Raw genomic sequence first — 23,836 nt, forward strand, 5'->3', positions numbered from 1 at the left:
CTTGTTTCAAATCAAAACGTATTTGATCAGGTGAGGCTGTATGCACTTCAACGATACCAACGTACTCGTAGTGACTTTGATTTCCTGGTGTCCCAGTCTGTTATGATCGAACTCGCGGACTCTAGGACCCCGCGGCGCAGCCGAGGCGCGCAGCGAGGGGGAGCGGCAGGAAGACGCATGACAGCAGAGCTGGGAAACGAAACTAGGAAAGACAACCCCAGACAAACACACGTAAAGTACCTGAGGAGTTGGTATTCCGGATCTCGCGTCTGCCCTGATGGTCAGCCTCCCGTCGTATGGTCCAGTCGTCCGCTGAACATCTGGGTCGGAGCACCTGAACTTGTGGACCTCGGAAGAAGCGACATGTGTGTTTTGTTGTGAATGTATGAAGTCACGGGGATCGTCTTCAGTGTGTAGGATAATGCATGCACCACACTTTTTAAGACTCCCCCTGAAAGTTGTGCTGGGCTGTCTGTTTACATAAAAGGGAAATGGTTGACTAATTACTCTTTTAACTCCTGATCTCCATAGAAGTCTGTTTCTACATCGAGCTCTTATTCCTCAGTGTTCAAAGATGGACCCGGAGAGACAGAAACGAAAGAAGGAGATAAAGAAAGCTATGGCCTTCATAGAGTGAGGACACATTTCAAGTGGTCATTCCATCAGCAGTTGTATCTCTTTTCTTGTTTTCGTAAGTCGATGTTGACAGTCTTTTTCTCCGTTCCAGGTCTACTCTTGCTTATCCAGACCCGAACAGCTGCGAGGTACATATATCATTATATTAAATAGCAATACTTTTAGTGCGAATTTTGTCTATTTCTGTTATATCCCACCCCCTCTAACAGAATAACTCTATAGAGTTCATATCAGACATAGAAAGCTGAACCACTTAATAGAGAGTATATGATTGTGTTTGTACACGGCTTATATTTTGTGTCCACCCAATATTGAGACATAGAGGATGAATGCTTAATGCACAAGTGAGTGAGATTGGCTGTGATGATGTGTTGAGGTTTGGCACATTATGGACATTATGGAGTCTAGCTCAGTGTTTCCCAAACCTTCAAGAAACTGTAGAGATAGATGCGAAAAAAGTGTTCGCCTTTCGACAGGGAAGAGTGGCGTTGGAGGATTGAGGAGCACCCCCCCCCACAGCGTGAGTCTTCCTCACCCGTCTCCCCCCCCCCCCCCCAGGTCATCGTGTCCCAGCTGGTGTTCAACCTGCTGTCGGAGGGCAACGCGCTGTTCAGGGAGGGGGCGTGGCCCGCGGCGGCGGTCCAGTTCAGCGAGGCTCTGGGCGTGGTGCGCTACGCCGCCTCTGAGGAGATGGACGTCCCCCCCGCCCTGGTGGAGAGCCTGTACGTCAACCGGGCCACGGTGTACCACCGCATGGTGAGACGGGGGGGGGTGAGACAGGCCCACCGTGTACCACTGCATGGTGAGACAGTGAGACAGGGCCACGGTGTACCACCGCATGGTGAGACAGGAGGGGGGGGGGGGGGGGGGCACCGTGTACCACCGCATGGTGAGACAGTGAGACAGGGCCACCGTGTACCACCGCATGGTGAGACAGTGAGACAGGGCCACGGTGTACCACCGCATGGTGAGACAGTGAGACAGGGCCACGGTGTACCACCGCATGGTGAGACAGTGAGACAGGGCCATGGTGTACCACCGCATGGTGAGACAGTGAGACAGGGCCACCGTGTACCACCGCATGGTGAGACAGGGGGGGGGTGAGACAGGGCCACCGTGTACCACCGCATGGTGAGACGTACAATAATAATCGAAACCTTGTTATTCGGACTAGAACCTCATCTTCCCGTCAGGGGAGAAGACGGTTCTGCGATGAGCGGAAGGCATGACTGAAACCACAGTGGAGTGTGGTCTTATTGCATTATGTCGTCGTGGGGCGTTATATTATGGGATGTGTTTCCGTCAGAGGGTGTGATGACTCACAGCCTGGTGCTCAGAGTCTGGGAGGTTAGGCTAGGAACCAATCAGCCTCTGAGTTTCATTTCTGTTCCCCTCCCATCTCATTACATTTCCTCTCATCAACGTTGGCTCTGAGGTCGCCCAACATTCCAATATGTGTGTGTGTGTGTGTGTGTGTGTGTGTGTGTGTGTGTGTGTGTGTGTGTGTGTGTGTGTGTGTGTGTGTGTGTGTGTGTGTGTGTGTGTGTGTGTGTGTGTGTGTGTGTGCGTGTCTGTTTGTGTGGTCTGTGCATTTGCATGTCTGTGTGTCTGGTGTGTGTGTGTGTGTGTGTGCGTGGGGGTCCCCAGGGTGAGTTTGCGTGTGGCGTGGCGGACTGCGACCAGGCCCTGGGGGTGAACGAGGGCAGCAGCAAGGCGCTGTTCCGGAAGGCGCTGTGCCTGAAGGAGCTGGGGCGGCACCGGGAGGCGTACGACTGCACCACCGACTGCCTGCTGCTGGACCACCCGGTGAGGCCCCCCCCCCCCCCGGGGGAGAGATGGAGGTCGCACACTTTGACTTGATATTCAAATTAAACATAATTAACAACATGTACTATTGTTGTTGTTATTATAGTTGTTATTCACATTTTTCACAATTGGCAATGACTCCCACTCACTAAGGGTATCCTATGGTGCAAAGGATTATGGGACAGCATGCGGGCTGACAGTATCTAGAGAGGGGGGAGAAAGTGGCGAAGAACTATGCCAGACGTCTGCAAATGGACGAATGTGCAGTCGTTTACTGGTGATATATTCTATCTGTCTGTCTGTCTGTCTGTCTGTCTGTCTGTCTGTCTGTCTGTCTGTCTGTCTGTCTGTCTGTCTGTCTGTCTGTCTGTCTGTCTGTCTGTCTGTCTGTCTGTCTGTCTGTCTGTCTGTCTGTCTGTCTGTCTGTCTGTCTGTCTGTCTGTCTGTCTCTCTCGCTCTCTCTCTGTCTGTCTGTCTGTCTGTCTGTCTGTCTGTCTCTCGCTCTCTCGCTCTCTCTCTGTCTGTCTGTCTGTCTGTCTGTCTGTCTGTCTGTCTGTCTGTCTGTCTGTCTGTCTGTCTGTCTGTCCGTCTGTCTGTCTCTCTCGCTCTCGCTCTCGCTCTCGCTCTCTCTCTCAGGATAAGCAGGTGGGCGAGCTGGCCCAGGAGCTGGCTCTGAGTCTGGGTCTGAGGAACAGGAAGGCCTATGTGACGACCCAGGTTGGTCTCCCGATCCCCTTTGAACCGGGTTCCTGTTGAACCGCTCTTCCTTAAGGGGAGCGGTTCCTATTCCTGTCCCCAGATGGGACCTGAGTGCAGTGTGGACGCTCCGTCCTGGGTCTAGACGTTGTGTCCTGAAGGGTCTGCCCGATCCTCTGTGTTCTCTTCTCCTCTTCAGAAGGGGAACGTTGTTGGGAACGTCGTTGGGAACGGTTTGGGGAACGGTTTTGGGAACGGGAGTCCATCATACGGCACAGGTTGGGATCCTCCTTGATACAAGTGTTCCTCACTGTCTTCTCTTTAACTCTCCTGCGCCTCGTACATAATTCTTTGCTCTTTTTGATTTGTATTTGTTTATTGGTTTTTTTTCAGCCCATTTTTCTCCCAGCATGCTCCGCTCGGCCTCAGCCCAGCCCAGCAGCCCCGTGACCTTTGGTGACCTCCCCCTGACCTCACGACCTCAGCCCAACACCCCCGTGACCTTTGGGGACCTCCCCTTTACCGCCGCAGCTCAGCCTAGCACCACCTTGACCTTTGGTGACCTTCCCCCCCGCCCCTTCAAACCCCAGGCCACCCCCGCCTGCGAGTTCCCCACCGGCATGTTCCCCACGGGCCCCGCCCTCACAGGCCCCACCCTCACAGGCCCCGCCCCCGAGGCCCCCGCCCTCACAGGCCCCACCCCCAAGGCCCCCACCTTCACAGGCCCTGCCGCCACGGGCCCAGCCCCCAAGGGCCCCGCCCCCAATGGCCCCGCCCCCAAGAGCCCCGCCCCCAATGGCCCTGCCCTCAGAGGCCCCGCCCCCACGGGCCTCACAGGCCCTGCCCCCACGGGCCCCGCCCTCACAGGCCCCGCCCCCACGGGCCCCAGCCCCATGGCCCCCACAGGCCCCAGCCCCATGGCCCCCACAGGCCCCGCCCACAGGGCCCCTGCCCCCCGGGGCCCCGCCCACAGGGCCCCTGCCCCCACTGGCTCCGCCCCCACGCCCCCCCCGGGGGCCGCCCCCGACCCGCTGGAGGACTTCGATCTGACGGGGGAGGACCTGGACAGCCTGCTGGACGGCCTCCCTCCCCAGGTAGAGAGAGAGAGGCTGTGTGTGTGTGTGTGTGTGTGTGTGTGTGTGTGTGTGTGTGTGTGTGTGTGTGTGTGTGTGTGTGTGTGTGTGTGTGTGTGTGTGTGTGTGTGTGTGTGTGTGTGTGTGTGTGTGGCCCAAGTGACTCCGTGTTGACGTGCCCTTACGGGTCGCTATGACTCATTTACATATTGGCATTTATATTATTTTATTATTTATATTATTATAAAATTTCAGCCTTCATTCCAAAATGGTTCCTGTGCTGCTCTGACATCACTTCCTCCCGTCTTCCAGACTGGCCCCGCCCCCAGCCCTCCCCCACGGACCCCCCAGCCCCGCCTCCCCCCCCCGGGCCACCTGCCCGCCCCCTCCCCCCTGCTGCCCCCCGCCTCCTTCGGCCGCCTCAGCGCCGCGGGGGGAGGGGCGGTGAAGGTCCTCCCCCACCTCTCCCCCACCCCGGACAGCCTGGACCAATGGGAGGGCATCCTGCCGGACCCCCGACCGGCCCCCCGACCGGCCCCCCGACCGGCACCGGGCCGCAGGGTCGACCGTCACCCTGGACAGGGGCCCTTCACAGAGAGCCTGGACACCCTGGACCAGCTGGACTCCCTGGACCAGCTGGACCAGCTGGACACCCTGGACCAGCTGGACTCCCTGGACCAGCTGGACCAGCTGGACTCGAGGGGGACCCTGGACCAGCTGGACTCCCTAGACAAGCTGGACTCCCTGGACCAGCTGGACTCCCTGGACCAGCTGGACTCCCTGGACCAGCTGGACCAGCTGGATGACTTCGAGGTGGTCCAGCGGCGAGGCGGTGGTGGGGCCCCCGGAGCACATGAGGCTGAGACCGCGGACCAGGTCCTGGACGGGTCCCTGGACCAGGTCCTGGACGGGTCCCTGGACCAGGTCCTGGACGGGTCCCTGGACCAGGTCCTGGACGGGTCCTTGGACCAGGTCCTGGACGGGTCCCTGGACCAGGTCCTGGCCGGGTCCCTGGACCAGGTCCTGGACGGGTCCCTGGACCAGGTCCTGGAGAGCCTGCAGGGCGCCTCGGGTTCGGAGCCCCAGGCTGGAGGTCTCCCCAGGTCCCTGGACGTCCTGGACTCCTTCTCCCCCCTGGAAGAGGACCCCCACAGACCCGGTACAGAACGGGGTCCTCCAGAGGTCTAGATCTATCGATATAGATATATCGATAGATCTATATCTATATATCTCTATATATATATATATATATATATATATACTGTGTGTATATATATATATATATATATATATATCATCCAATCAGGAACCAGGTCTCCTGATTAGTTTGACTTTATTCTTTCTCTTTTCTTTCCTTCAAGGCGCCAAGTCGTCCCCAAAGCCTTCTGCCAAACCAAGCCCTAAAGTAAGACTCCTGCTTGTGATGATGGGTTGATGTTGAATTACGTTTTTGTTGAGTGTATTCACTCAGCGTTGACATACACTGTCTGTCTGTGTGTGTGTGTGTGTCTGTGTGTGTGTGTGTGTGTGTGTGTGTGTGTGTGTGTGTGTGTGTGTGTGTGTGTGTGTGTGTGTGTGTGTGTGTGTGTGTGTGTGTGTGTGTGTGTGTGTGTGTGTGTGTATGTGTGTGTGTATGTGTATGTCTGTAGAAGGGAACCAAAGCTTGGAACCCACTGGACTCCACCCACATGTTCCTGAGGGCCTGCTCCGTCTGTTACTCCCGACAAGGTTACACACACCGTCACTACACAACACTACTACACAACACTACACACACCATAAAGGTAACACACACCGTCACTACACAACACTACTACACATCACTACACATACCATAAAGGTAACACACAGCGTCACTACACAACACTACTACACAACACTACACACACCATAAAGGTTACACACGCCGTCACTACACAACACCACACAACACTACACACACCATAAAGGTTACACACACCGTCACTACACAACACTACTACACAACACTACACACACCATAAAGGTAACACACACCGTCACTACACAACACCACTACACAACACTACACATACCATAAAGGTAACACACACCATAAAGGTAACACACACCGTCACTACACAACACTACACACACCATAAAGGTAACACACACCGTCACTACCAGTGTTGCCACAGTTACCTTGAAAAAGTAATCAGATTACTGATTACAAGTTACTCCTTAAAATAGTAACTTAGTTACTTTATTGTTTACTTGATTTTAAAAGAAACTAAGTGAGATTGCAAGTAACTTTATTAGTTACATCTAGCTGCGACCACACCCCCTGCCACTTCGAAAGAAAAAAAAATTACAACCGGTTTTGCCCCCTCCCGGTCAACAACTGGTCTCCCCCCCCCCCCCCCCCCCGTCCACAATTCTGCGCACAGGGCTGGTAGGGGGGATTCGAAGGGGGCCATCAGTACCTCTAGTATACAGGGCCCAGAATTCCCCCCCCTCCCTCCTCCCCCCTCCTAACCTCCGCGCCCCCCCCCCCCAGGGCGCTCGGTCTACTCCTTCGTCCACACCCCCGAGCTGGTCCATGACTGCCGGCAGGACCTCCTGCTGGGCCGGCGGCGGGACGACCCCTCCCCCGCCTGGACCCGGGTGCGGCCCCTCCCCCTCACCCGACCCTTCACCGGGAAGTTCATGCTGTGCAAGGGTGAGCCATGAGAGGGTGAGGGAGGGGTGAGACATGAGAGGGTGAGGGAGGGGTGAGGATGATGAGGGTGAGGGAGGGGTGAGGATGATGAGGGTGAGGGAGGGGTGAGGATGATGAGGGTGAGGGAGAGGTGAGACATGAGAGGATGAGGGAGGGGTGAGACATGAGAGGGTGAGGGAGGGGTGAGACATGAGAGGGTGAGGGAGGGGTGAGGATGATGAGGGTGAGGGAGGGGTGAGACATGAGAGGGTGAGGGAGGGGTGAGGATGATGAGGGTGAGGGAGGGGTGAGGATGATGAGGGTGAGGGAGGGGTGAGGATGATGAGGGTGAGGGAGGGGTGAGACATGAGAGGGTGAGGGAGGGGTGAGGATGATGAGGGTGAGGGAGGGGTGAGCCATGAGAGGATGAGGGAGGGGTGAGGATGATGAGGGTGAGGGAGGGGTGAGACATGAGGGTTAGGGAGGGGTGAGGATGATGAGGGTGAGGGAGGGGTGAGGATGATGAGGGTGAGGGAGGGGTGAGGATGACGAGGGTGAGGGAGGGGTGAGGATGATGAGGGTGAGGGAGGGGTGAGGATGATGAGGGTGAGGGAGGGGTGAGGATGATGAGGGTGAGGGAGGGGTGAGGATGATGAGGGTGAGGGAGGGGTGAGACATGAGAGGGTGAGGGAGGGGTGAGGACATGAGAGGGTGAGGGAGGGGTGAGGATGATGAGGGTGAGGGAGGGGTGAGACAGGAGAGGGTGAGGGAGGGGTGAGACATGAGAGGGTGAGGGAGGGGTGAGGATGATGAGGGTGAGGGAGGGGTGAGACAGGAGAGGGTGATGAACGGAGTAAAGTGAAGGCTGTGTTGTTCCTGTTCCGAGTCACAGACTATGAACCTGTTGGGTCTAAACGCCAAGTCTGTCCTCCAGTTAAAGGATGAACACCGTGCAGCTCCTCCGTCTGACTGTCTGTCTGCCTGTCTGCCTGTCCGTCTGTCCGTCTGACTGTCTGACTGTCCGTCTGTCTGACTGTCCGTCTGTCCTCCGACTGTCTGACTGTTCACTGCCTGTCCGTCTGTCTGACTGTCCGTCTGTCCTCCGACTGTCTGACTGACTGACTGTCCGTCTGTCCGTCTGACTGTCCGTCTGTCCGTCTGTCTGACTGTCTGTCTGTCCGTCTGACTGTCCGTCTGTCCGTCTGTCTGACTGTCCGTCTGTCTGACTGTCCGTCCGTCTGACTGTCCGTCTGTCCGTCTGTCTGACTGTCCGTCTGTCTGACTCCGTCTGTCCGTCTGACTGACTGACTGTCCGTCTGTCCGTCTGTCCGTCTGTCTGACTCCGTCTGTCTAACTGTCCGTCTGACTGTCCGTCTGACTGTCCGTCTGTCCGTCTGTCTGACTGTCCGTCTGTCTGACTCCGTCTGTCCGTCTGACTGACTGACTGTCCGTCTGTCCGTCTGTCCGTCTGTCTGACTCCGTCTGTCTAACTGTCCGTCTGACTGTCTGTCTGACTGTCCGTCTGTCTGACTGTCCGTCTGTCTGACTGTCCGTCTGTCCGTCTGTCCGTCTGTCTGTCTGTCTGTCTGTCTGTCCGTCTGTCCGTCTGTCCGTCTGTCCGTCTGTCCGACTGTCCGTCTGTCTGTCTGTCCGTCTGTCCGTCTGTCCGACTGTCCGTCTGTCCGACTGTCCGTCTGTCTGTCTGTCTGTCCGTCTGTCTGTCTGTCCGTCTGTCCGTCTGTCCGACTGTCCGTCTGTCTGTCTGTCCGTCTGTCCGTCCGTCTGTCTGACTCTGTCTGTCCGTCTGTCTGACTCCGTCTGTCCGTCTGTCTGACTGACTGTCCGTCTGTCCGTCTGTCTGACTCCGTCTGTCCGTCTGTCCGTCTGTCTGACTGACTGACTGTCTGTCCGTCTGTCTGTCCGTCTGTCCGTCTGTCCGTCTGTCCGTCTGTCCGTCTGTCTGTCCGTCTGTCCGTCTGTCCGTCTGTCTGTCTGACTGTCTGTCTGTCCGTCTGACCCAACGCCGTCCCAGAGCTGCTGAACTCCGGCGTGGTGGGGCTCTGCAAGTACGGCGAGATGTGCACCTTCGCCTTCAACCAGCTGGAGGTGGAGGTGTGGACGGAGGAGAAGAGCGGCGCGCTGGACCGCGGCACGCTGTTTGGGCCGCGGGCCCCCGGGGGCCCCCCAGGGGCCCGCGTGGCGCAGCTCCTCCAGGAGCACAACGGCAGCTTCCTGTTCCTGTGTGAGGTGAGAGGGCGCCGCGCGGAGGACTGGACGCACACACACGGCCGCACACACACACACGACAAACTGACCACACATACGGCCGCACACACACACACGACAAACTGACCACACACACGGCCGCACACACACACACGACAAACTGACCACACACACGGCCGCACACACACACACGACAAACTGACCACACACACGGCCGCACAGACACACACGCCAAACTGACCACACACGGCCGCACACACACACACGACAAACTGACCAGACACACGGCCGCACACACACACACGACAAACTGACCACACACACGGCCGCACAGACACACACGACAAACTGACCACACACACGACCGCACACACATGGCCGCACACACACGGCCACACACACAAACACAAACAAACACACACGCAAACACACACAAACACAACTGACCGCACAAACGACCGCAAGCACACACGACACAGGTTATAATTGTTTAAATGGATAAATGGTTACATTTCCTTGGGGCCCCAGTTTTTGCATTTCAAGTTATTCATATCTAATCAAACATTAGAATGTTATTATCCATGAAAGTATCTTGAAGTTGAGTCCCTTACATCGGGTCTGATGGGATGTAGAGAGACACAAAGGAATGTTCTCAATCGTGTGTGTGTGTGTGTGTGTGTGTGTGTGTGTGTGTGTGTGTGTGTGTGTGTGTGTGTGTGTGTGTGTGTGTGTGTGTGTGTGTGTGTGTGTGTGTGTGTGTGTGTGTGTGTGTGTGTGTGTGTGTGTGTTGGTATTCCGGGGTGGGGAGGTCATGGTCTGGGTGAGCTCTAACTCTTGAGGCTGTGCTCTCCGCTCAGCCCTCATGACGTTTTAACGTTCCTCCAGGTCATAAGTGGGGCTCACTCCCTCTGACCCTCCAGCCTCTCTCAGGGCCCTATCTTGCATCCGGCGCAATTGACTTTCTCACTGGTGCATGTGTCGTTGCTAATTTGCAACTGGCGCAGAGCGTTCTTTGCTATTTTAAGGGCACATGCATAATGTTGCTTGTGCACCTCGCGCAGACACTTTGCTTCTCTCATCTACCTAGCCTCACATTCTTGGTAAATTATTTGGGAAAGAACAGCTGATACAGCGGTGATAAGTTGTTATTTTAAATCAAAGCATCTGCAAACACCGTACAGCAAACACATATTTTCTCTGACACAGACATCGTGTACGTGGCCATAACTTTTAGGATTGATGAGTATTTGATAGTGAGAAAACATTGTTGTACTGCGAGTGAGTGTTAAAAACAATGAATGAATGCGGGCGTGCGTGTGCGTGTGTGCAAATAATTAATGAATGCGGGCGCGCGTGTGTGCGTCCATCTGTTTCAACACACGCAAACTAAACACGTAACGCATAATACAGTCCATGGCAATGTATATTAACGGGGGGACACATGCATATTAGGAACACAAGTCGATAACGATAATGCATACAATACTGATAAACACTGTTTATAATGTATTGCGTATATCATTAAATAGAACCACAGTTACCGCATCACATATGTGTGTTAAGTTTTCTTTGCCGAAATTAATTTGAGGACTCAGTATTTCTGAAGTTGTGGAAGAAAACGTTATTCCATGTTTGAATTAGGCCATATTATTTGGCTATAATCTGAGCCATTTGAAGTTTGAAATTCATGTGCATCTGTCTCATCGGAGACTGCAGACGCGCTGTCAAAACATCCACTCGTCAGGTTCAAATGCGCTCATGGCTCTTAAAGGGGATGGGAGCTGGCACTCTCATTGGTTTATTGCATTTTACGCCCAAACCACACCTAGGGGTAATCAGGCTGCTTCAGACCAACCCTTTTTAGATATGCGCCGGGCGCAAGAGTCATTTTTGCGCCGGTACAATAGCACCCTATGTAGTGCACTATATCCGTGATGGGGAGCGATGAGAACAACCACCAGCACAGAGGAACCCGCCCGGCTCTCCACGGCAACGAGGGGCTTCAGACGGCTGGGGGCCCCCGCTCCACGGGGACTCTGGTCCTCATCGGCCCCCCTGACCCCTGCATGGTGTGGGGGGGTGTGGAGGACGGCGGGTTGAGGCAGCCTCGCCCGGCCTGAGGCACACTGATAGCCTCTGGGGCTGGTGAGGCTGCACACCTACTGTGCATTGAGTATCAGTGTCTACGTTTATTGGGTCTCCACATCCCCCCTGGCTGGGTCTCAACCTCCCACCCCCCAGGGTCCGTGAGACCCGAGGCCCGGGTTCCTCCAGGCCAGGCCGCAGGGTGCTGCTGGTCGAAGACCGGTTTATTGTGAAGGTTTGGAGACGATGGAACACGATGGTACATGAGCTCCAGGTTGCCGTGCAGGATCTCTGAGTGTTGTGAAGGCTGGCTTGACCTTTGCACACTGATTACTCACTACAAAACAGGTGTGCACTTCAGCCTCACCCAGGGTCTAATCAGTGTGACTCAGGCCAGGTGAGCCTCCACACACTCCCACACACAGTAGCTGTGTTCCAAATCGTTCCCTATTCACTCCCTCACTATTCCCTATGTAGTGTTTATGATAGTGAACTATATAGGGAACGAACAAACGAGAATGCGGACACCACGCCAAACATTTCTAAACGTCATTTGCGTCATTAAATGACGTTTAGAAAACACAACGGCATTGCATTGTGAGTAACATGTAGGGAACATCGTATGTTCACTAAAGTTTGGGGTATTTTATTGTCCACTGAATGAAATTAACCACTGAGAATTCAAACACCACTACAAAATGGCGCGCACCCTGTATAGCACTCTCTCCGTGACGGGGAACGACTTGGAGCCCAGCCCCAGCGTCCCTCTGCCCTCGCTCTGCTGTCTGAGCAGGGGGCTGCAGGCCCGCGCTGCGCGCTCCTGATTGGCTGGTCATGTATTTAATACATAGCCAAAGGCAAAGGGCAGGAGAACTTCTGGCGAGCCGTTTTAGAGTATGTGCCCCCTGGGAGGGCTTTGTTCAGCGGAGGGAACCCGTCTCCAGCGCCCCCAACGGTCCCGTTGACCACAGAGAGGGGACCCCTGGGGACTGACAGCAGAGAGGGGACCCCTGGGGACTGACAGCAGAGAGGGGACCCCTGGGCCCAGTTTTAAAAAGAATTATCTGGATCAACTGATCCAGATTTGGATCCCATGGTTGGCTCTCCAGGATGACCTGATCCATCTGACTTTTATGCCAGTTTTTAAAGGAACATTGGATTGGATCACTGTGATCCAAATACCCAATTTCGGGATAACCAACTGAATCCACCCTTTCGATGGGATCGGAACAATCCTGTTATTTTGGAATCAAATAGATCCCAGACAGAGCTCAAAGTTTTGGAAAACCCAAAGATCAGGTTGGATCCATATCAAATTGAATAATCGGATTTCCATGATCTGATCTCAGTTCAGAATCCGTCTGTTGCTCTGAATTGGATCCAGTCCGTGATCCAGAATCCCACTGGATCACCGTTGAAGAACGGCCCAGGGCTGACGTTAATCACCAGGGGTTGGAGTCCGGTGTTCTGGGTCTTCTGGAGGTCAGAGGTCCTCAGCTGACCTCTGACCTGACTCCCCTGACCCCTCTCCATTGACCTCTGACCCTGGAGCTCCAATGACAGCGCTGCGTTTGTTTGCCATCTCTGACGGCCCCTCCTAACCCTTCTCCTGTCTCTCCTCTCTCTCCTTTCTCTCTCGGGTCCAGAGATGTTACGACGGTAAGCCCCGCATCACCAGCCAGCGTTCCCGTGACGACGGCGTCTCCTGCTCCAACCCCGACGCTCGCCACGACTTCAACACCAACAGGTGGGTCGCCGGACGCACGCACCTGACCGTGCACCTCACACCGTACGACATACGGCCGCACCGCACGGTCTGAACCGACAGAGCGATGAGGAGCCATCGGGAAGTAGCTTCCCAACCTCCCTCCCAGTAACCCCAGACTGGGGCAACCTCCCTCCCAGTAACCCCAGACTGGGGCAGCCTCCCTCCCAGTAACCCCAGACTGGGGCAGCGGTCCTCCCAGTAACCCCAGACTGGGGCAGCGTTCCTCCCAGTAACCCCAGACTGGGGCAGTGTCCAGACCTAGACCCCCCCTCCCCCGTCCTGACCGTTCCTCTCTGACCGTGTGTCTTTGTGCCCCCCCCCCCCCCCCCGCCGGCCCCCAGGTGCCTGGTGTACGTCACGGGCCCCGGCGGCAGTGTGGGCTACAGGAAGGTGCGGGCCCTGGCCCCCGACCACTGCATGGAGCTGTGCCGTCACGCGGCGCGATACGGCTGCCAGCTGGAGGACGACTGCCTGTTCGCCCACTCCCCGCTGGAGCTGAAGACCTGGGCCCTGCAGCGCACCTCGGGTACGCGCACACGCACACGCACACGCACGCACACACACACACACACACACACACACACACACACACACACACACACACACACACACACACACACACACACACACACACACACACACACAGAGTTAACCTGACATGATGTTCCGCTGCCGTTATGTCGGAGATGCCCTCTATCCGAAGCGACCTGTGTTGATGCAGAGAGGAGGTTCTTTAGGTCTTTGAACGCCCTTCAAAGGGCTCGTAATATAAGTGAAGGCTACATGTATTGTTGTTGGTGATATTGAGTCATGGGTGGGTTTCTGTGAAAGGCGGTGTGGTGCGGTGCGGTGCGGTGCGGTGTGGTGGTGTGGTGGTGTGGTGGTGTGGTGTGGTGTGGTGGTGCGGTGTGGTGCGGTGGTGCGGTGTGGTGTGGTGTGGTGTGGTGTGGTGTGGTGTGGTGTGGTGCGGTGTGGTGTGGTGTGGTGTGGTGGTGTGGTGTGGTGGTGTGGTGGTGTGGTGGTGTGGTGTGGTGTGGTGCGGTGTGGTGTGGTGTGGTGGTGTGGTGTGGTGGTGTGGTGTCCAGCAGGGGGCAGTACAGCCTCAGAGCTGAGTGGGGGGTTGACTGATGTGCTGCTCCACAGGTATCACCCCCGAGGAGATCGTGGCCTCGTCCGTCAAGTATCACAGGGAGCGAGAGCTGGACACAAAGAGGACAAACGTAAACAGGAAATCTGTTTATTTTAAAAGAGAAAGAACCCAATCATGTCCAAGTGTCTGTTACCCATGAGCCTGTTTTAACTCTAACTCTAACGAGGCCTCCTTTCCCTCCACCCAGCCCCTGTCCCCCAGAGGGTCCGTGGGGGGGGCCGAGGGGGGTGGGGGGGCTATCAGCAAACCGAAGGCTGGGGGGCGGTCCGGCGGCGGGGGGGGGGGCAGCCAGGGCCTGAAGCTCAGGCTGCGGTTCATCTGCGGGCGCTGCTGGCACCACGGCCTCATCACGGAGCCCGACAAGGCCCTGAAGTACTGCACGGCCAGGGGCCGGCACAGGTGAGCGGGGGCCCGGGGGCCAGCGGGTCAGTACTGCACGGCCAGGGGCCGGCACAGGTGAGCGGGGGCCCCGGGGGCCAGCGGGTCAGGGCTGATCCGCCTGTGTCTCCATGTCTGTGACTGTCTCTCTCCATGTCTGTGACTGTCTCTCTCCATGTCTGTGACTGTCTCTCTCTCCATGCCTGTGACTGTCTCTCTCTCCATGTCTGTGACTGTCTCTCTCTCCATGTCTGTGACTGTCTCTCTCTCCATGCCTGTGACTGTCTCTCTCTCCATGTCTGTGACTGTCTCCGGTCCGTGCAGCTGGACTAAGGAGGGGCGCGTCCTGTTGGTCATGTCTCCAGAGAGGCACAAGTGGGTGCAGGTCCGACAGCTGCCCTCCGCCAAGAACTACCCCTTCCAGTACGATGTAGGTACTCTGATGGGTCGGCTCTGTGCTGCTCTGTAACCAGTCAGGCTGATCCCAGAGCAGTAGGATCCGCTCTGTGGTCGGTCATGCTGTTGATAGAGCGGGTGATGTACAGCGGAGATGTAATGACCACCGGTACACTCAGAAGAGGACCCTGAGTGGAACCCTTCTCCTATTACCGTGGTGTGGGGGCGGTCCAGAGGGGTGGGGGCTGGACTCGATGTACCTGACAGTGGAACGCTCTCCTCTTACCGTGGTGTGGGGGCGGTCCAGAGGGGTGGGGGGTGGACTCGATGTACCTGACAGTGGAACGCTCTCCTCTTCCAGATCTGTGGCCAGATCCAAAGAAGCGGGAAGTGCAACTACACAGGAAACTGCACCTTCGCCCACAGCGAGGAGGAGAAGGAGCTCTGGACCTACATGAAGAACAACGGCCGTGAGTGGACTGTTGGGACGCACCCTGGTAGTCCTCCACCAGAACAGAGAACTAGGTGGATCGGTTGGGACGCACCCTGGTAGTCCTCCACCAGAACAGAGAACTAGGTGGATCGGGTACCTGGTGGGGTTAGGGTGTTGTGTGTTTTGAGAGGGCATGCGGTCATGTGACCCCAAAGATCCAATCAACCGGCTGCCTCACGGAGTTGTAACCCGACCGTTAGGAGCGGTTTAGTGATCGAGGGAGAAGTTCCACCTCTCAGCTGGACAGACGCCGGGCGACGATACGGTTACACACGTGTTATCTGTCTGTTGTTAGCGCATCACAATGAGAAGCCAGCCTAGTTTACCGTAACACAGAGAAAGGTATCCTAGTGTGTGTGTGTGTGTGTTCAACGACCATGACTACAATGTTAAAGCGATTCCCGGGATGGAAGCCCATGCTCTCCCCGCGGCGTGACGGAGCTGTGATCTGTCCCTGCAGTGAGGGACGTCCAGCAGATCTACGAGGTCTGGCTGAGCGTGGCGCGCCTCGGGAAACAGACCGCCGACGCCCCGCCCCGCCCCCCCCGCCGCCGCCGCCGCCGCCCCCGCCGCCGACAACAAGAACATCGTCATGCCGACCGACTACGCTGAGCCAATGGTGGGTCCTCTAGCCCTACTCCTACTCCTGCAGCGCGCCTCAGCTCCAACATGGAGGACGAACCAATACAGAGCGGCTTCACGTGAAATACCATCACAAAGCCTCCGTTTAGTACAACGCTCAGTCCTTGTTACTGATTGAGTTCACGTCGTTGTTACGCACCTCTGCTCCCCGCTGGCCTTGCAGTGGCAGTGCAACGGTCTCTGGGGGGCGCAGGGGCACAATCACGTTAAACGTGCACACTTCGGCCTCAGAAGGGGGCTTGCTCCCTGTTCTGGTGGCGTGTCTCAGCCCACGCTCAGGTGTGCTGCATCAGGGGAGCTGACTAGGAGCACCTGGACCGCGCGTCAGGACCGGAGCTAAAGGCGACAGGCTCCCCGTCCCGTGGGGGTGCTTTGGGTCGTGGGACTGCTGGCGGGTCTTGCCGCCTCTCTGGGATTTGTCTTGTCTTGATGTTTTGGACTGTGTTGTATATCTTACTGTCATGTGCTTTTCATGTTTATGTAAATAAATCCCGCTGGTTGGGTTTTTGTAGAAGGTGTCCTTTTGATATTTGGGGTGTAGGGTGGTTTGTTGTTAGCCCCAGTAGAGGTGGGGCGTAACACGGAGACGGTGTGTTGACCCCCCCCCCTGTGGTTTCTCCTGCAGAGCGGCTTCTACTGCCGTCTGTGCGGGCGCCAAAGCAACAGCGAGCGCCAGTGGCAGCATCACATCGCCACGGAGAAACACAAGGACCGCGTGTTCAGCGCCGAGGGGGAGGAGCTTAGCCTGAGCTGGAGCCACCGCTTCCCCGGGCTGCACTTTGCCCTGTGCCCCAGGTACGCCCCCTAACCCTTGACCCTTGACCCTAACCCTAACCCCTGACCCCTGACCCTGCCCCAGGTAAACCCCCTAACCCTAACACTGACCCTTACCCTAACCCTGCCCCTGGTACACCCCCTAACCCTGACCCCTGACTCTAACCCTAACCCTAACCCCTGACCCTGACCCTAACCCTAACCCCTGACCCCTGACCCTAACCCTCCGTCAGCTGCAGGGCGAGACCCCCGTTCCTTTAGAAGGATCCAGAACCCGCTGGGGGGGGGGTCCCCCGTCCAGACGGGGGCCGTGAGCTCATGGCGTAGGAGAGGGGGACATCGCTCACTAACAGAAACCGTGTCCCTGATTGACAGGCTGGACAGCGGCTGTGCGGAGGGCGTGTGCTGTGACTCCGCCCACAGCCCCGAGGAGCTCCAGGAGTGGCTGCAGAGGCGGGACTTCCTGCGCAGGAGGCTGGCCCAAGCCCGCGAGGAGCTGCTCATCCTGCCCGACGACGCAGACTTCGGGAAGTTCAACTTCCTCCTGCAGGACTGAGGAGCGGGCGCCGGTCCGGGGGTCCGGGGGCCCGGGGGTCCGGGGGCCCGGGGGTCCGGGGGCCCGAGGGGAGGAGCTCTGCATCTGTTCTCCGGACCTCTCCGTGTCTGAGGCTCTCAGGGGGAGCCGGCTTATGGACGCAGTCTTTGGGGAGTCGAGTTATTGTGAGCAGGCTTCTGCGCACGGGTCTGAACGTTGTTGTGAACGGCTGATCACAGAGCGGGTCAGGGTCGGGGGTCAGGGGGGGTCGGGGGGGTCGGGGGTCACCCGCTGGGGTTCAGCTCCACGCTGCCAATGTAGGATCTAGAAAAATCAAAGCAGAGCGCCCGACCCTGATCCGATATTACAGGATGAACCGTCTGACCAATGAGATCAGGGATCTGGAGCTGGGTGACTCCGCCTTCAGGGGCGTCGCTGCCACGCCCCTCAGTTCATGTGCATATTAATTCAGTCACTGATTGGAGGAGGCCTTAAAGCACGTTGGCAGCAGCGGGCTGCAATGACTTTGTGTTGAGTTCTGTCTAACTTGAAGTTTTGATCCTGTTAAAATATCTATCTATATATTCTATATATAGAATATATATATTTGTGCCACTTTGATTTCTTACTCTGACACGCATTAATTACATTTTAGAGGCAATGTTTTCAATTGTTATGTTTCTATTTTAATAATGTTGGTTTGTAATAATGGCCTGTTTTTAGCAAATTGAAGCAACACGAATAAAATGTTTGAAATAAGACGATGTTGTGCTATGACTTTTCTTTTTTTTTTAGCATTTATACTACGCTATAATACGCAAGAACATCAGCTCCATGAAGCACATGATGTCATGATGCCTTCTGATTTAGTGGCTGTTCTTGCTCACAAGAAAACCACTCATCTGAGTGAATTCTGTGTGACACTCAATTGACCGACTTTGATTGGATCAATCGATCATTGGTTCGATAGCAGCGATCGAACGGTTATGCGGCATTGTGGAATATTTTTTTGAATACGTAATCTGGTCCACTATTTACGTACGTATCTAATACATTTGAAAAACAATTTGTGATGCATAGTGAGAACGGGAATACGTTTTCATTAGCAGTTGGCAGCGTGCATACTATTCTAATAATGATCATTTAAGATATAAAGATTTACAGTGTAGCTGGCATAATGTACTGTGATGTGATTGTCCCGCCCCTGACATGTGATTGGTCTAGCGACATGCACTACAGATACGGTAAACCAATAGGGGCCCGTTGGCTCTCATTCTCCTCTTTTTTTGCTACATCTGATTGGCCCGCAGACAAAAACACTCCAGTGTTGTGGCGGCGGGGGGCGTGTCTTCGTGTACGAGGTGTTCCCCACAGGTGGTCCCAACGCGCGCCTCCCCGCGGCGACACCCCAGGACTCTCTCCAGACTTTGTCCTGAAGTGGGAACCGGTAGTTTGTTGTGCGTCGAGCTGAAGTCAGAACTTTACCTGTGAACAGACCAGAAGCGGGGAGTGAGAAACTGGGAAGAGTGATCATGGCACTGGTCAGTGAGCCCTCGACGGGGGACCGAAGCGACGTCCCGGACCTGTTCCGGTTCCTGGCGGGTCCTGTCTCCTTCCCTCGCTGTGAGGACGCTGGTGAGGATGCATCCTTTCCTTAGTAGAAGACTCTGGTATTGAGGGGGTCTGATCTGAACTATCCAGAGCTTACAGAAAGATAGAAAGACACGTAATAATAAGTTGACATACTGAAACAACTGGTCAGAATTATTTCTCGAATCGAAATAACTATCTTTATTATTTAATACCATTAACTGCTGCAAACATAACAACTGTTTTCTTTCCTTCTTCAAAACATTATCATAGTCACATTGAAAATTGTTTTCGGTCTAGTAATCGAACCCAACCTGTGAGTGACACCTACTCAAAACCGGGCATCCACGATCAACGAGTTTGACTCAGCAGAAACATTCAGCTGATTAGATTAGTCGGATAATTGGCTCATCGTCGTTTGTCAGTTAACGGCCACGCGCAAAAACAAGACCCTCGGCAGATCTTTAAGGAGCAACATGAGCGCCAAGACGATTTTTAGCGGCTCACAATCTGTCTTCAATTGTGGGTATAATGCCGTAGGACCCCAAGCTGCTCTGCGAGGGGAAGTAGTCCCAGAAAGGGGCTCTGTTTACTAGAACGTTTCACCCTCATTAACATATGCCCACCTTAACGGTGTGGGGACCCCGCCCACCTTAACGGTGTGGGGACCCCGCCCACCTTAACGGTGTGTTGACCCCGCCCACCTCAACGGTGTGGGGACCCCGCCCACCTCAACGGTGTGGGGACCCCGCCCACCTCAACGGTGTGGGGACCCCGGCCACCTCAACGGTGTGGGGACCCCGCCCACCTCAATGGTGTGGGGACCCCGCCCACCTCAACGGTGTGGGGACCCCGCCCGCCTTAACGGTGTGGTGGAGGGTGTGTCGGGTCCGCCACTCAGCAGGAGGCCTCTCCAAGGGGCCGACGTATGAACACAACCACATGCCTGCAGCGTATGGAAATGCATGGTCTGGACGAGTCACGCGAGAGAAAAGAATAATATTTTCATAATTTATGAATTGTGTTGTTGTGCCATTTTGAGATCCGGTTCCACCGCGGAGTCAAACCCGGTTCCGCGGTGCGGTGACAGAACCGCGGAGGTGGAGGTGTCAGGACATTGTGTTCCTACAGTCTGCATCCTGCTGAATAAAAGCACCCCGCGCTCGCCGCCATGCGCGTGCCAGCAGCTCAGCCTGCGCGTGCGTGAAAACATGACACTGTTTTGGTAAAACTAGCGCGTTCACGTGTGATCCACATCCTCTCACGCGTCCACGTATGTCACGCAGGAGAATCCAACAACACGGATTGTTAAACGGCGCGTGTGTTTGAGGTAAACCCTCGAGGTTCCATTAACGAATCGGGTGAAACCGTAGCGACGCGTTTAGTGTGCGGCGCGCCCTCGCTACTCCGCTGATCCGGCGGCGCGCTCTCCTCTGTTCCGAACCTCGTTCACGCCCATCACGCCGCGTGCCTCACGTGAGTGGGCGGCGGCACGTGTTGGGCCACGGAGCGCGTGTGTCTGTGCGGGACTGGTCCGCTGCACGCGGTCCGCCTCAACAGAGCGTCACTCTGCGGGGTTCAGAGACACAAACAGTAGCGGTATACTATACTACACATGTGTATATACCCCCACTGCGTCTGTGTAACTCTAACATGGTCAACAAACGGACCGCTCACACATTGTCAGTGCGTCCGTCCCGAGACCAGAGCTCTGTTCCGTCTGTCTGTCTGTCTGTCTGTCTGTCTGTCTGTCTGTCTGTCTGTCTGTCTGTTTTTTTCTGTCTGGGGACCGCAGCGGCCATTGGGCGGCCGCAGAGCCGTCACGAGCAGGAACCCCCCCCTGGGCCGGGGATTGATCGCCCAATACATATTAATAGATTCTTCACTTCCAGCCAATCAGTGTGTAGGATGTCCCCAGGAGGCGTGGCTCACAGCTCATTAATATGCACGATCCTCTCGGCGGGTGCTGAGGCTGGCGGCTCGCGGTACTTCTGTTGTTTTGACTCCCAAGCGTGGATGAGCGGGCGCGAGCAGACCTGAGGATAAACCCGACAGCGCGTGTTTAACGTCCACGGTAGTTTAACTTAACGTCGGCCCGCCAGACCCGGGATGATGTCCGGTAAAGCGTCGCTCGCCATGGCGCTCCGACAGAGTAGCGCGGCTCCACAGAAACCCACCGTTCCCTTCGTGTTGAAGAAGATCCTGGACATCCCTCCGCCAAGCATCCTGGAGGAATGCGACGACGGTAAGACGCGATACAGTAATAAACACGGTGAATACCGTCAAAACATACCGGCTGGGGACCGGAGACGCTCCCGCACTCCGATTGTTGTCGGGATTTCGAGCAGGCCGACAGCAGGATATACATGTTTTGTTTGGGTGTACATCTAAAACGAGAGAGAGAGAGAGAGAGAGAGAGAGAGAGAGAGAGAGAGAGAGAGAGAGAGAGAGAGAGAGAGAGAGAGAGAGAGAGAGAGAGAGAGAGAGAGAGAGAGAGAGAGAGAGAGAGAGAGAGAGAGAGAGAGAGAGAGAGAGAGAGAGAGAGAGAGAGAGAGATTCTCTGCAACAAGAGGAAAAGAACAAAAAGTTCTCGTTCTGTCCCCTTCGCTCTAGAAGAGGACTGTCGAGTGGTAAACTCCGTGCATGGCAATCATTTAATTGGCTTTGCATCAAGCGTTGTTTTTCAGTGATCCGTTCCGTGTGTTTAACGTGCTCGCTGTGTTTTGGGCCGTGCATGCGGTTGCACGTCCGTCTGGATCCCCGTCTCACCCTCCTCCCTTTTGTTTACATTGCGCTGCCACTCGGTGACACGGTCTGTCTGTCTCACTCAGACCCCCTGTCTCACTCAGACCCCCTGTCTCACTCAGACCGCCTGTCTCAATGCCTCTGATCCAAGCACCGCTAAACACACTCGCCCTTCGGTTCTGATTGGCGGACTCCACCTCGGACCTTATTGTCTCAATCCTTTGATGTATTTATTGTACGTCAATTGTTCCCTCGTGCGCCCTTCCTGAAAACCAACGTTATCCTCCTCTGTCTTACTCCCTCCCTGTGCACGTGTGTGACCCCCAGACCTCTAGCCCCCCAGACCTCTAGCACCCTAGACCCCCAGACCCCAGACCCCTAGAGCCTCCCCTGGCCCAGAACATTAACCTATCACATCGATGTATCCGTTATAGGCGGGCCAAAAGAGTCTTATCCATTGGTTAGCTCCACTGGTCTGGGTACGCGTCCTTGTATTCTTCTGATTGGTCCTAGTGTTATCCAGTGTGTGTTATTCTTTGATATTTTCAAATGCATGCTTGGTGTTGGGCCATTTTCAGAACTCCGTGCCAGACCCTACAGCTCTCTAGAGGTGGGTCTGGATATCCAGGCTAAGCCTGACTGAATTTACATCATAAAACTGACAAAGTGATGATAACAAATGTTACAATGTCTCAATAACAAAAAATGAACATTTATTGAACTGTCTGTAAATCATGGCGGAGAAAAAAATAAAATAAATATCGGCCAACAATGTCGGCGGATCACGACCCCGGAGCTCACTAACACCCCCCCTCTCTCCCACCAGACATGGGGAAGGAGAAGCTCTGCTCCTCCTCCTCCTCCTCCTCCGGGGCGGGGGGTGAGCGCGGGGGGGCGGGGCCGGGCGGGGCGGGCGGAGTCTCAGCGGGGGGGGGAGGGGCCGGAGGAGGAGCAGGGGGAGGGGGCGTGTCGGCCTCCCTGACCCCGGCCATCTGGGAGCGGACCATCCCCTACGACGGGGAGACCTTCCACCTGGAGTACATGGACCTGGACGAGTTCCTGCTAGAGAACGGCATCCCTGTCACCGTGGAGACCAGGACCCCCGTCACCGTGGAGACCGGGACCCCCGTCACCGTGGAGACCGGGACCCCCGGGACCCCGGTCACCGTGGAGACCGGGACCCCCGGGACCCCCGTCACCGTGGAGACCGGTACCCCCGTCACCGTGGAGACCGAGACCCCCATCCCCGTCACCGTGGAGACCGGGACCCACGTCACCATGGAGACCGGGACCCACGTCACCATGGAGACCGGAACCCCCATCCCCGTCACCGTGGAGACCAGGACCCCCGTCACCGTGGAGACCGGGACCCACGTCACCATGGAAACCGGAACCCCCATCCCCGTCACCGTGGAGACCAGGACCCCCGTCACCGTGGAGACCGGGACCCCCGTCACCGTGGAGACCGGGACCCCCGTTACCGTGGAGACCGGGACACCCGTCACCGTGGAGACTGGGAACCCCATCCCCGTCACCGTGGAGACCGGGACCCCCATCACCGTAGAGTCCAGATTCCACGTCACCGTGGAGACCGGGACCCCCGTGGACCCCCAGGTGACCCCGGGGGACCCCAGCGATGACCCCCACAAGCAGTGCTTCTCCCAGGCGGTTGCTACGACTACACATAGCGCTGAGGATGCTGAGGTGGTCGCCAACAGTACTGCCACCGTTGCCGTGACGATGGAGACCGCTGATGATGCTGCATCCGCCGCCGCCTCCACGTCACCCCCCTCCCCCCGGGCCCCGCCTCCGGTCGGCTCCGCCCAGGAGGCGCCGGAGACCACCACCCCCCTCCTGCCCGTCAAACTGGAGGAGGAGGAGGAGGAGGAGGAGGAGGAGGAAGAGGAGGAGGAAGAGGAGGAGGAAGAGGAGGGAGCAGAGGAGGAGGAAGAGGAGGACGAGGAGGAGGAGGAGCCAGCGGTGGTCCAGAAGAGGAAAGCAGGTCAGTGTGTTTATGTTTGTAGAGAGGAGGCCCTACCCAGAGCAGCCCTCTGATTGGTCCAGCCCTAACGACCAGGGACCGGTCGGCGGTCCCGGGGCTGACCCCGTCCTGGTTGTGGTCCGCAGGGCGCCGGGCGGTCCGGGACCCGGACCCCGAGGCCCTGGACCCCGAGGCCCTGGAGGTGG

The 23,836-nt window shown here is 56.3% G+C and overlaps 2 protein-coding genes across 2 annotated transcripts in view; both read left to right on the forward strand.

The window, feature by feature from the left end:
• Positions 1 to 148: 148 nt before the first annotated feature.
• LOC130403606 (zinc finger CCCH domain-containing protein 7B-like) lies at positions 149 to 17,364 on the forward strand. Its single transcript, XM_056608026.1, is given in 23 exon segments — positions 149 to 365; positions 532 to 633; positions 728 to 764; positions 1,195 to 1,392; positions 2,284 to 2,442; positions 3,079 to 3,159; positions 3,338 to 3,416; positions 3,532 to 4,232; positions 4,668 to 5,370; positions 5,573 to 5,616; positions 5,861 to 5,939; positions 6,727 to 6,888; positions 8,900 to 9,114; positions 12,825 to 12,925; positions 13,288 to 13,472; positions 14,090 to 14,166; positions 14,284 to 14,495; positions 14,799 to 14,904; positions 15,232 to 15,340; positions 15,824 to 15,906; positions 15,908 to 15,982; positions 16,631 to 16,800; positions 17,155 to 17,364. Coding segments are annotated over 23 exon segments (4,047 nt in total). The 5' UTR covers positions 149 to 177; the 3' UTR covers positions 17,336 to 17,364.
• Positions 17,365 to 18,657: 1,293 nt separating this feature from the next.
• LOC130403616 (D site-binding protein-like) overlaps positions 18,658 to 23,836 on the forward strand; it is a 6,545-nt gene continuing 1,366 nt past the window's right edge. Inside the window, exons 1-3 of the mRNA XM_056608036.1 lie at positions 18,658 to 21,149; positions 22,476 to 23,509; positions 23,674 to 23,836. The exon at positions 23,674 to 23,836 is cut by the window's right edge and continues 158 nt beyond it. Coding sequence (XP_056464011.1) covers positions 21,014 to 21,149; positions 22,476 to 23,509; positions 23,674 to 23,836 — 1,333 coding nt within the window. The 5' untranslated portion in view covers positions 18,658 to 21,013. The remainder of the gene's footprint in view (positions 21,150 to 22,475; positions 23,510 to 23,673) is intronic.

This window comes from Gadus chalcogrammus, chromosome 2 (assembly GCF_026213295.1).
Source record: "Gadus chalcogrammus isolate NIFS_2021 chromosome 2, NIFS_Gcha_1.0, whole genome shotgun sequence".
Classification (NCBI taxonomy): Eukaryota; Metazoa; Chordata; class Actinopteri; order Gadiformes; family Gadidae; genus Gadus; species Gadus chalcogrammus.